This window comes from Aphidius gifuensis, linkage group LG2 (assembly GCF_014905175.1).
Source record: "Aphidius gifuensis isolate YNYX2018 linkage group LG2, ASM1490517v1, whole genome shotgun sequence".
NCBI classification, from domain to species: Eukaryota; Metazoa; Arthropoda; class Insecta; order Hymenoptera; family Braconidae; genus Aphidius; species Aphidius gifuensis.
In genome coordinates this window covers 5846722-5861055 of record NC_057789.1, presented here as the reverse complement: position 1 = coordinate 5861055, position 14334 = coordinate 5846722, and the positions used below count along the sequence as shown (strand labels likewise).

Sequence of the window (14334 nt, the reverse complement as noted above, 5' to 3'; positions counted from 1 at the left end):
CACTTTTTCTTTGTGGACGCAACTTCACTAGTATCCAGTAATAGAGAATTTCATTTTACTCAAAGAGTTATTTTATTTTTTTACCGTAGTTGCATTAGAAATGCTTGGAGACGTTTTCGTTTTTTACAAAACAATCCAATCTCAGAATTCTGTGATGAGAAAATTATTATTTTTTATTATTTTTTTTTTTTTTAAAAAAATAAATGATAAAAAATGTACAGTTAAACATCAAGCCAAATAATATTAAATAAAATTATATAACGTTTACATTTTTTAGACATATAATTAAACTTTAAAATTTATATTTTTAAAAATAACTAGTTTTTTTTTTTAAAAAGGTCATTTTGTTAATTTTCGTTTTTTATTATATTGTCTAAAATATAAAAAATATTTATTAGTAATAAAAAAAAAATATAAATGTGAATAGAGTTAACTAAAAAAATTGTAAAAAATTTACAATAAATTTTTCTATGCTAAATGTGTAATAGAGTTTCGAAAGGATTTATTAAATTCAAAGTGTTATACTAAAATGGAAAGGGTGTTGAAAAAAAAAATTAAAAAAAAATAAACTAATAAAAAACCAAGCCGCGTAGTAAATTAACAGAATTGTGAACGAGTTCAATTCAGTCTCTCGTATTCGAGGAAAAAAAAAAAAAAAAATAGGAAAAATTTAGTCTACACCTGTCGTTAGTCACGCGGGGATGAAAACTCGTTATCCGAAAAGAGAATGAGATTTTATATCGTATCTTGAACACTGTATGGTTACATGGGTGGATTGTTGAGAACAACCAACCCATCACCCAGTTGAGTATCATGCACGAGCGTGATCTTTCACGAATGAGTTTAAATATTTGATCAGACAAAATCTTTTACATTTTTTTTTTTTTTAAGTCTACAAAAATTACTATATCGTCTACATTGCCAACAAAAAATAAAACAAAAAAGAAAATGAACATCTCTTTTTAACAAAAAATATATACGTTTATTTTTTGAAATTTTTTTATTTGTTAAAATTTTTCCAGCCATTATCCTCGATGTTATTAATGTCTTTGACTATTAAGTTGTCATGATATTGGCTTAAAATCAAGAAGAGAAAACCACTGATAAAATTTACTGGCACAGATATATGAAGTTAGCCAAGAGAATTGATTTGACATATTGCATTAACAGACCAACTAATGCTATACCAACCACAATTTAACTCAAGTGTACTAGCCAATAATATTTTGTATTATATATCTATATAAAACTCATCTACCAAGTATCAACCATATACATCACTAGCACGTGTTTATGCGAAATCCAATATTCACAGACCATCGAGCATTAAATGAACAAGGGCCATCGAGCATTAGATAAACAAGAGCCTCTTGGGTTCAAAGTGAAAAGACACATATATAATGCAACAACAACAAGAACAACAAAAAGCTATAATTATCCAACTGTCCATTTACACAAATAATTTAAACTACAATAGTGACAATATAATATTATCTTTTATTTAAATAATTGACTATTAATATCATCAAAATAAAAATATATTAATAGTTTTTCTTTGGAGAATAAAAAAATGTATATTAGCATCAAGACAAAGCAATTATTATCAACTTTAATTATATTAAAAATGTATTTATCATGAATTTAATTGAAGCATTTAATATAGACAATGTAAACGTTAAAATTAGGTTGATAATTACAAAGTTTTTCAAATATAAAAGTACTCATTTCAACAGCCAAGGTCTCTTTAATTACTTTTTTAAAAGTGAATATGAAAAAAAATTTAAAAAAAAATACTGATCGTGCGCGCATACACCAATTTTACTGTTGAAAACTTCAAACAGCCAGTGCTTTAGTAGTACTCAAGAGAGTTGTGAAATGCCTGTGAAATGGTTATGAGAAAAATATATATAGTTTGCACATTCTACTTGGGAATGTTCAATATTAGTTTTCTTTATCAAGTTTACGTAAAGTTGTGGCTTCAGCCAAACCCTTTTGCCATCAACAGATAACTATCAGAAGTATCCATACAGTCCAGTTTGATATGATGAGGGTTGAACCATGAAATAAAAATAAAAAAAAACAAAAAAAATATATATATACAAAGAGATAGGAGAGAAACCATAAAGGATAGGAAAATAAAAAATAATGATTTTGATAGTTACCAACTGATAAGTAGCTGCACCCTTGCATTTTTTTTTTTTTTTTTATAAAAAAAAAAAACTTTTTTCATTATAATGTTGGTTACCGGAATAGGGTGGCACACATTTAGACATTTATTTATTACATATATACCAATTCAATTATTTTTAAATGAAAATGTTTGTTCATGAATTTTCCACTTGGATAACGAAATTCAGGAAATTAAATTGAGACAAAATCAATAAAATAAAGAAGATAGAAACTATAACTAACCAATAGTATGATAAAGATAAAATAGTGAGACATTGTTATTTTACTAAAACGACTCGTGAAATTGTTGGTTTTGTTGTATACAGATATAAACTTTGTAAACGATATCAGAGACTTTGGAGAATCCTAGTAAAGCGTGTCAGTTTAAATTTTACACTCAGTAGTGGATAGTTTGGATACGTCTAGAAAATTGTTACGTTCGTTGTTAGTTTGATGTTGATGGTGTTGGTAAAATGTTGATAATGTTTATTGTATTTATATATATATTGTTAAACTGGGTCGTTTAGATCTCATGAGACATCGACCCTCTTTGCCAATAACGTCACTCACACAAGTCAGATAATTGTCTTTGCCGACCAAAATAAACGTCTATTGCATATTCATATGCTAAGCTTGTTCATAGGCTTTCAAATAGACAAACTTTCCTCAGCTAAATATATACAATCACATATATACATGTCATCTTGAATACTATGTAATTTTAAAATAATTAAATCAAACACCAACAACAACACCAACAACAACAATAATAATATAAATACTAAATGACATTTAATTTAAATATACGAATATATAATTAAAATTGTATTATCAATTAACATATTAAATTATATTAATTACTAATTATAAATTTACATTTGTCTAAATTTTTATTATAACATTAATTTTCACTCTATATTTATATATATATAATACAAATATAAATTGTTAAATAAAACAAAACATCAAGTGCTTTACTGTTAAGTAGTCATAACATTGAAATATCACATGAAATCATGATTTTCTTAACTACTATCCTGACATTGCAAGAAAATTACGATCATTTGACTTTACAACCATTGTCTTATTCTCTTGAATTATTTCAATTTCATTGCTTTGTGTCTGTCCTTGCCTTTTTTGGTTAAATCGATTCAGCAAATTTGTCTCTAAATTTACCATATATACCCAGAAGCAAAAGATGCTTGCAATCAAATTCTATTGTTTCTGTACCATTGAATTTTATTTTTTACTCTCTTTAAATGTCATTTAAACAAACTCATGCGTATGTCAAATACTTTTCAATTCAATGAAACTTCATGTTGAATCATCATCATCATCATCATCATCATCATATTGATACAAATAAATTTATATAATAAAAGTGTGTTCGTTATGTGGCCATTAGTTAAGATATTATCGGTATTATATATATCCCCTTACATGCTCTAATGAAGTATAGGTTATACATAATATACTAGCCACCTCAAAGGACATAAATTTTCTAGTCACCACATATATTACCTTTATGGATATATCCTGAGTGTCTTTGAAGTAGTTAGTTTCTATACTTTGATTATGTTTTATTCAAATTGATATAATCCCATATCTCTTTGTATTTACATATATAAATTTAACTTATCAAATTGTAATTTATTTCAAAATAATAAATCTTCTTAATTTTGTTTATCAATGAATAATCATGTCATGATCGAAATCATAATTAATTGTTCAAATGAAATATATGTTTTAAATTTAATATCTTATTCATTTATCCATGACTTGTTGGATCAATAACATTGATTTCATTTGAATTGAAGAACGATGGCGACTCCCTTTTTCAACCTCTATTCTTCTTCTTCTTCTTCTGCTTGTTTTTTTTTTTTAATTTTTTATTTTCTTTTCTCTTTATTTTACCCTTCTGTTTCTGCCAATTCTGACTCTTATGACTTATGCAGTCTTCTAGATTCTGGAGCTATGCCAAGACCTGGTATCCGGTATAACTACATATAGCTTTATATATATGTATATAGATTAAAGCCATACAAGTACATAGATAAATATAAAAAATACATGTACACACAAATTCATGACACATAGATGGAAATTGTACGATTAGATTTTCACATTTTCCTCTATATTGGTTTATCAATTTATGAGAAAAATTTTTCTATATTTTTTTAAATTTATATTTAAAAAAAAAGCTGAATACTCTGCAGAGATAAATTATTTATTAATAATTTATTAATTATTTTTACAGAATGATACATTACAAATTGTTTGGCAATATCACGTTGAAGAGCCAGTATCAGCAGCTGGTCTATTGCCACCTCATGGAGCTGTTCGTGGATCACGTCCATTGTATCTTGTTCAACGAGATTCACCACCAAAACGACAACCAACAATTCATGGGATTCAATCATCACTTCACACTTGGGATGTACTAAATCAACAGGTAAGAAAAAAAGCAAAATATGATAAATTTTTATTTAAAAAAAAAATATATTGTAGATAGAAATTTATGCTAAATACTGATTTACAATGAAAAATGGTAATTTTTTTTTTTTTCTTTATTTTGTGAATATAAAATGTTTAAGATTACTTTTAAAAATTCTTTGTTGATGTATAGGGTAGTTTAAAATATATGCACATTGAAAGCAACTTCATTTTCCATTGACTTTACAAGAGTTTTGCCTCATCCTTATATTACATTCATTCAAAATTTAAAGTCTTTAGTTGTTGAATATATTTTTTATTTTACGTAATTTTCATCGAAATCATAGAAAATTGCTAACAATATGTAAATTTATTCATTCATGTTGAATAAATCTTGGCCAAAGGTTTTCCCATGACAATGAAAAGCAGTGAAAGATAAAATATATAGACAAAGTAACACGACATTTACACTGTTGAAGTAGAACAAGTAAGGATTGTAGAAAATTTACAATGTTATATTTGCGTATTTGACTTTGAGAAAATTTTCAGTGTTAAAAACAAACAAAAGATTAATAACGAATATTAATATTGTCTGTAAGTTTAAACAAAGCAATTTAAATTTTTTTTTTTTTTATTTTTGTCTTCTGTTTTATTAACGAATTTATGAGTTTCTATTTTTATTATTTTTTTTTGTTATTTAATTTTGAAAAATTATATTGCTCATGTATATATAGACTGAGATACAGACAAATAAAAAAAAAAAAAAAATAATACTAAGAAAGAAAAATAAATTCTATTCATAAGCAACTTGTCTAAATATATTTTTTTTCTTTTTTTCATTTATTTCTCTAAAGGCTTTCTTCTTTATTTATCAGTCATTAAAATGCAAACGAAGCAGAAAATTCAACTGTAATTTTAAATTAAAAAAAGGTTCATTATAGATACTGCAATTTTCATATACCACCAAAGGATTTTTGTTGCGCATTTCGACCAACTAACAATGTTGAAATATCTTATTAGTTATTTACAAAATAAGAAGCTTTTCAACATTGGATCCTTTGTTAACCTGCTATCATCTTTTTTTCATGGAAATATATTTTTTTTAAGTTTTTTATTTTATTAGACATCTCAAAGTTCATCATCTAGTATGTTATATTTTATTCTGTTTCCTCTGGATATTTTTTTTTTTTTTATTATTTTTATATTATCGAGAGAAAGAGGGAAAAAAAAAAAAAAGGGAAACAAGGTAGAGAAACCAGAGGAATCAGCTCAACCGATAATTGAATTTTAGCTTCGATATTTGGTTTTCCGGTGCTGTGAACATCTCGTTGAAGAGACACATACACATATTTGTACATACCAATATTATTACACTCACATATATAGAGACAAACATCGAAATGCAACGACGATCGTGAAATGATATTTGTACGCGAGGGCGGCCCATGATGATTGAATAAAATGGTTCAACTGATTGACAAATAACGTATTTATCTTCAATCGTTATCCTGCATCAAACGAATCACTATTATTATTTTTCATATTACAATGTTATTATTATTTTTTTTTTTTTATCTATTTTTATTATTGAATTTTTCACTTAAACTAATTATTTTATATTTTGCTTTATTTTTCCAGGTCAAACTACCAATGGAACAAGACACATTACTCTGGTGTCGTGTCGTTCAGATGCCAAACATTAATCGCAAGCATCACGTCATCAAGGTAATTTATCATCATGATAAAATAACAAAAAAAAAATAAAAATTATATGTAAAGAAAAAAAATAAGAACCTTCAAGAAAGTTTGTTACTTAAGAATAGCTGGGGGGTTAAAAAAGTAAAAAAAAAAAAAACGAATAAAATAATTTTTTTTATGAAAAATGCTCAGTAAAAGTTGTCATGCGTGACAACTACTAGTATAAAAGTTTTTCACGCGGTAAAAGTTTGCCACCTTTGGCGCGTCAAAGTTCGAAAGATACTTTGGCAAGTGAGAAAAAAATAAAATATAAAAATTTTAGGTAGTAGTACTCTCAGTTAGCTACGTTACCAAAGTCACCAACTACCCGGATCGTGAACTCGATTGTACGTGACCCAACTATCAAATGAAATTGCATCGTATTTTTTATTTTTTATTATTATATATATTTATTTTATTTTTTTCGTCTGTTGGGAAAGAATGAAGAAGAGGACAATGAAAATAAAATAAATAAAATATAATAATAATATAAAGAGAGAAATTGATCTAAGAGTTTGTTGCAATAGCCCGTGTGTGTTTGTGAGAAAGGAAAAGAGAGAATAGCAAAAAAAAAAATTGTGGCTAGTATCAGAAAACAAACGAATAAAACTGGATCATAAAATTTTATTTCCGTATAACTGAATGTCCCATCCTGCATCCAGATTTATTATATATTATTTTTTATTTTTTTTTTTTCACATTCTTCGATGCAGTCAAATTAGATGTTTGAAAATTGTTAGATCTAAAATTTCACAAAAAAAAAAAAAAGAAAAAATAAAGAGTTCACATGTAAAAAAATTTTATAGATGAAAAATAACGGGTTATAATGAAATTTAAAAAGTAAAATCATAAAATAAAGTATGAAAAATCTTATAGTTTTGTTTGTTTTATATTTTTGCAGTATGAGCCAATAATTCAACCAGGCAACCAACAATATCTTCATCATATGACATTGTACGAGTGTCGTGGTAAAGAATTGGACCTTGAAGAAGCATCAAAAATGAGTGGTAGTGTTTGTTATCAACCGGACGCTCCGTCACTTCAATGTACATCAATTGCTGCAACCTGGAGTCTTGGATCCGAGGCAAGTCATTTTTTACATGTTAAATTATCTTTAAGCAATATTTTTTCCTATATACACCAGTATTTTTCTCATTTACTTTTTTTTCTTATTACTTTATTTTATTATATAAAAAAAGTATTAAGAAAAAACTAAAGAAATATGTCAGCAATCTCGACCTCTTACGGATCACAATATCGTTCGATCAAAAGCATTCTATGAGGTGATCTTGGAAATTTGTTTTCATAGCTTCAGTCCAAGATGAAAATGAACGATGCAATACTGTCATGAAATTTATTTTTTTTTTTTTATTATTTTTTATAACGTTGAATCGATATTACCAAAGTCACCAGTACGGTTGGTATAATAATCCTGGCGATCGTCTCTAATGCATACCAATGAAAAGCATCGATGGCCTCAAAAGCCAACCACAATTGGGCTGTCGCCAGAAACGTGAGCTCCCGGGCTATATCCAGAAGACAGTATAAAGTTGATGGCGACCATCGTCGTCAATAGTTTCCCTATCTAAATCCTCCTCATTCTTCTTCTTCTTCTTCATATAGATTTTCAAAAAGTCTCTTTCCACCAAATCATCAAACTTTAATATTCAACATTTACTAAAAATTTACATTTCTAATTAACTATTATTATATTAAAATAAATAAGATAATAATAATATTTTTAATTAAATAATTTAATTTAATTTTTTATTTTTTATTTTTTCATATTACAGGGTTTTAATTATCCACTAGAAGCTGGATATGCACTTGATCCGGAATTAGGACCACGTTATTATATGCTTGAAACTCACTATACAAATCCTTTGTTAGACAACTTTATAACAGACAGTTCTGGTTTGAGACTTGTATATACAAATCAACTACGTACACATGATGCTGGAATACTGAGTGTTGGTATTGATCCAAATTGGCGTCACATTATACCACCTGGACAAAGAGAAGTTGTATCAGAGGGACATTGTGTTACAAATTGTACTAGTCAAACTATACCAGATACTGGTGTAAATATGTTTGCTGTTATAATGCACACACATCAATTGGGAAGAAAAGTAAGACTACGTCAAATACGTGCCAGTGAAGAATTACCACCAATTGCATCTGACTCAAATTATGATCCAAATTATCAAGAATACAGAAGATTACAAAAACCAGTTAAAGTTTATCCAGTATGTATAATATAAATTATCATTATTATTAATTTATAATAATAAAAATTTAATTAACTTTTAATTAATTAATTACAGGGTGATCACTTGATTGCTGAATGTACATATTCATCTGAAACACGTCAAACAATGACACTTGGAGGATTAACAACCAGAGAAGAAACATGCTTAGTATCAGTACTTTACTATCCACGTATTGAAATGTCACTTTGTTACTCATTGCCATCATTACCAACCGTTCTTCAAAGTTTAGGAATTCAAAAGCTTAAGCAGTAAGTTTCAAAATAATAATTTTAAACTTCCGTCTTTCAAACTTACCAACACATTATTAACAGCAACTTGTATATGTATAGACAAATATAGTGTAAACATAGATAGAGGAAATTCATAAAATTTGTTTCAAAGTATTATAGATACCTATATATATGTATACTGATAGCTGTTGTTGTTGTTGTTGGTGTTGTTGCTGTTGCTGTTGTCTAGCAATGGCCCCTACAATCTCACGGTGATTGTATATTGCCTATTAAAGACCCTCGTCACAGGCAAATACTAACGCGTAACTTTGATTGAAATAATCAGGCTGCATTAATAGATCCTGTTTTAATTTTATATTACATTCATACATAGTATACAACCTTATACTTAAACATCATTAAAAAATATATATATGCTATAGTAAAGACCACCCAGAAAATAAATCAAAATACAATTAAATTAATTATTTTTTCTTTTTTCAATTAATTAAAATATTCATTAATTTTTTACAGAGGTGCAGCACCAGTTGTTATTGAAGCACCAGCTGAACTTGCTGGTATGACATTAGAAGAACGTTTAATGCGTTATAATTGGGATAAAAGTTTTCAAAGTTTTCAAGATGCAACTCATCGTGGTACATTTAAACCACTTTGTTGGAATCGTAAAGGTGATATTTTACCAAATACAGATGTACAAGAAGCACATTATCCAAGAATATTACGACCATATAAAGAAAGTACACGTCCATGTGCTAAAAAAACACCGAGAAATAAATTATCAAGATTATTTGGTGAAGATGGTGATCTTGCAACACCAAATGATACTGATGATAGTGATGAAGCTAATGCTGTTGAACGTGGACAATTAGTACGTAGTAAAGTATCGCGAAGTAGTGAAGGACCAGTCATTGGTATTAATAGTCATACAAATAATAATAAAGCAACAATTATGCTTATTATTACTTGTTTTATTATTGTTGCATTTAGATGAACAATAAATTTATATTAGTTATTATTATATAGATTATATGACATTATATTATTCAAACAAATCATATTGCAAATTTTTTTTTTTCTTTTAAAAAAAACATGCGCTGTCTTTTTGCATCTCAATCTTATTTAATTTTTTTTTTTTTTTTAATCCAATCATGTAAAGAATTACTTTGGTATTCTTCTGAGCTTTTTATTTATTTATTTTTTTTGTTTTTTTGGTAAGAGAAAATGAGAAACAGAGATAAAAAAGAAAAATTTATATAGAAAGGTGAAAGAGCAGAAGAAGCGCAACATTTTTGGCTGTTTATGCAACGTCAGGGATTTTGTTGGGGCCAAGTACGAATCTCGCGATGTTACAAATGGGATAGTTTTTTTTTTTTTTTATACTCTTTGTTTTAAAATTTCTTTTTTTTTACTTTTATTCTCACAAAAGTGCAATTCACATCATCGTTTCACATGTTCGTTTTGCAAAACTCACACGCAAGTATTCGCCTAGCACGTTATATCGCGCTGACTCGGCACACTCTTTGCTTGTGAATTAAATTCGTATCGAGGCCCCTACATTTACTCCCTGAACAGATTTTGTATATTTTGTTAATTAGATTATTATCAAAAACTTTTTGCATATTTTTGCTTGCATCGTGCAAGCGTAGGTTGATTTATTTTTATGAAAATTAAATAAAAATAAATAAATAATTTATACTTTGTAGTTGACGATCGTTTATATTAAGTCAATTTATTTAAATAACTCAAATTTAATTATATTAATTATACGATAAACTTGAGTATTATTATTATCATTTTATTTTTATTTTTTATTTATAAATATTTAACTTGACCTACGCTTGTACTCGACGACGAAGAAAGATTAAAAAAAAAAAATTTTGTAGCATTTTGTACAGTTTTATTATGTATAAAAATTATTTTCGTTAATTTTTAAGTAGCATTTATGATATAAGTGATTATTTATTTTATAATTTAAGAATATATTATATATATTTGTCGAAAAGAAAAGAAAAGATATTATTAATTTGAACGTTGATCATTCTTTGTTTTTTTTTTTTATTTTTTTTTTTATTTATAGTATCCTTAAAAATTTTATACCAGCTTGTGAATATAATAATTGAAAATATTTATTATATATTAATATTGTTGTTAAAAAAAAAAAAAAAAATAACATGTAACTTTCAATCATTTATGTGTACGAAGCTTGAATGAAGCTTGCGTGGTATTTTCTCGTGATGACTTTTTGCTAATTTTTTTTCCAATCAATTTCTCTTTAGTACATGACGAAAAAGAAAAAAAAAACAATTTTAAAATTTATCTGCATTTTTTCATGTCTTGCGTTAGTAGTAATGAGCTTTTAATGATTTAGTCATTCAAGTATATTTTGTTCATGTTCAAGTTTTTTTATTTCTCTAGCCTCTCCTCCACTTTTTTCGATATTAGTGCGAGTGGCAAAAAAAAAAAAAAGATAAAAATTTAAATTTACCATTAAATTCATATGCCCCACGACTATGACGAATGTTTCATCTAAAGAATAAGAATTTCTTTTTTTTTTTTTGTAGTCGATAAATCATTATATACAGTAGACGCATATTTTACAATTTAATACGACTATTTGTTAATGTCATAGGGATCTGTGTGTCGTAGTATCCTAGGCATGCCAAAAAAAAAAAAAAAAAAGGCAGTATAAAAATCAATAAAAATGTTTAAAAAAATTTATAAAATAATTAAAATTTAACTTGAAAAAAAAATAATTATATTAAGCAATAATATACATTCAACAATTGAAAAAGAGATTTAAAAAAAAATAATAATTTGCGACTGTTATATTGCCATGACAAAGCAATACTGCCAATTTGACATCAACAATATTTAATTGTATCAATCATCGAGTTTGAATTTTTAAATTGGACTACAATCCAAAATAAATCAATGAAAATTAAATCAAAGCTGACAGTATTGCAGGTGTAATATAATTACAAATTCATTATATTATCAGTCGAATGGATTTACAATCCTCAAGGGTACATTGAACAAAATAATCGAGGAGAGGAAAAAACACAAATCATTTATTGGAAATAATAGACTTTTTAGTTCATTCTTTTTTTTTGTTATTAAATTATTTTTTATCAAATATTGACCAACGCAAAAATGACATAACTATCACAGTGAGATTTAAAATTATTTCTGTCATAAAAAATAAAGTTATCTCCAGCTGTAAATTTTTTTTTTTTTGTTGAAAAAAAATTAATCATTTAAGGTATTATAAATAAAAACAGAAAAATTATCGATGCAGTAGCAGAAAGAATCCCAACTGAAGTCGCTTTTAAATATTGTAAACGATGGGGATTGGGTAGAAGTGACTGCCAGTGATATGACCAGAACAATCAGATAAAAAAGTAAATACAACAAAAAAATAAAAAGGAAAAATATGGCACGCATTATTAAACTCGCACGATTAAAAAGAATGAAAAAATAATATTTAGATAAAGTTTAAAAAATGATATCACGAATTGACCATCTTGCATTATATGTATGGTAGAATTTTCTAACATGAGTGTATCACAATTTAATCACGATACCAATAATCAATATTTGAAAAAAAAAAAAAAACTAATCATAAGAAAATAAATTAAAAATAAGTTTTTAAAAAAAAAATAATACATTAATTGATTCACCATTGATTGGTGGCTAAAAAATTTTTTTTTTCTTTTTTTTTTTACATTAAAACCAAAACTTTAAAAATTCATCAAATAAAATTGGTATTGTGGCAAATGCAAAATAATTTAAATAATAAATTTAAAATAAATTTAAACAAAAAAAGAAAAAACCGTCTGTATGTATTGTATGTAGAAAAATAAGAAGAATTGGATGATGGTAATGACAAACGTTACAGCTTTAACGTTATGATTGTATGTTGGTGTGAGTGTAAATAGAAGAGAATAAAAATAACTAAAAAAATTGTATATAGTCTTAGATTTACGTAGATTGTCACAAATTGGCAGGAGTTATTATTATTATTAAATATTAATCAAGCAAGAAAAAAAAAAAAATGGAATATTGTCACTTAGCGTTCTAGTTTAATTAAAAATAATGTATACTGGTCACTCTGATCTTCAAAACAGCTCTTTATATAATACCAACAATCTGCCCAAATCTGATACATCTTTTATGAGATATTTAAAAAATAATTGAATTTAATAACCGACAGCTACACTATCAATTACACTGTAACAAATTGTATTATATTTTATATATAAATATAAATATGTAAATGTTTTTCTAAATATTGATTTTCATTCATTTAAAAAATTACTTGTCATTTTCAGATCATGAGATGTATATAATTTTTATATCAATATTTGCATGATCAAAATACCAAGAAGAATTTAAATTATGTTTTTTTTTTTTTTGTAAATTAAATTGTTGGTAAGTGAAAAAAAATTGTATTAAATTTCTTGGAAGTTCATTTTTCATCGAGTAATATCAATCAATTATTATTGGGACACCATTAGAGATAAACTGACATTACGATATCGACTCTCACAGTCAATGCAACTCAACCGACATCATAAATCATTTACTTGGAATACTTCCTCGCTCGACAGTATAAGTATAATGAAAGTTTTAAGAAAAAAAATAAATAATATATATAAAGGGGAGAATAAATGAATAAAAAAAATAAAAAAAAAGTATATCAACAATGAAGAATTTCATAAGTTCTTAATTGCACATACCGCAAAACTACCATTCATTTACATTTATATACGACATTCCAATATTCCATAAAGACCAACAAATAAACACCGACAGCTTCGTGATCATCATCATTAAATACAATACTGAAAATAGAACAAAAAAAAAATAAATAATACTTGGTACTTGATAATTATTAAAAAATTTACCAACTGCCATTTTTGTTTGTTAATTTAAACGAAATGTCAATTATTTTAAGCCAGGTAAACCAAAATTGTTCCTAGAATTTGTTTAATTATTTTCATCTTTTTCATGATAACAAATTATATATATAATATATTTTTTATTTTTAAATATCTCAATTTTAAAATACCAATATTTCAAATAAACGTGCTTCATAAAAACATTAGTACTATATATTTTATAATTTTTTTATAAATATTATCTATATATTTTTTAAATTATTAATTCAAATATATAGATTAATTTATATAATTATTATAAATTTAATCTATTATTTAAATAAGACAAAAAAATATATATAATAAATTATATTGTGATATTTCAGCATCAAAAATAAAATAAGATTTTAAATTATGTATCAAAATTCACCGGATTGTATTAGGAGCACATGACAAGTAAGTAGTTCCTAGCATTCAAGGCAAATACCTCTTTCTGTATTCTGTAATCCTAGTAGGTCAGTAGATTTTTTTCAAATTTAACCGCGAATGATGATGATGATGACGCTAAATATGGGGGAATATGAGGTGGGGATGAAATTGGGGTGGGAATATGTATGT

The 14334-nt window shown here is 26.1% G+C and overlaps 1 protein-coding gene across 2 annotated transcripts in view; it reads left to right on the top strand.

The window, feature by feature from the left end:
* LOC122848667 (MOXD1 homolog 2) overlaps window positions 1-12891 on the top strand; it is a 103123-nt gene extending 90232 nt beyond the window's left edge. For both annotated transcript variants that reach the window (XM_044146893.1, XM_044146892.1), the window contains exons 4-9: window positions 4427-4621; window positions 6241-6327; window positions 7241-7423; window positions 8133-8585; window positions 8664-8857; window positions 9353-12891. In XM_044146893.1, the coding sequence (XP_044002828.1) occupies window positions 4427-4621; window positions 6241-6327; window positions 7241-7423; window positions 8133-8585; window positions 8664-8857; window positions 9353-9830 (1590 nt within the window). In that variant the 3' untranslated portion in view covers window positions 9831-12891. The remainder of the gene's footprint in view (window positions 1-4426; window positions 4622-6240; window positions 6328-7240; window positions 7424-8132; window positions 8586-8663; window positions 8858-9352) is intronic.
* Window positions 12892-14334: the final 1443 nt, after the last annotated feature.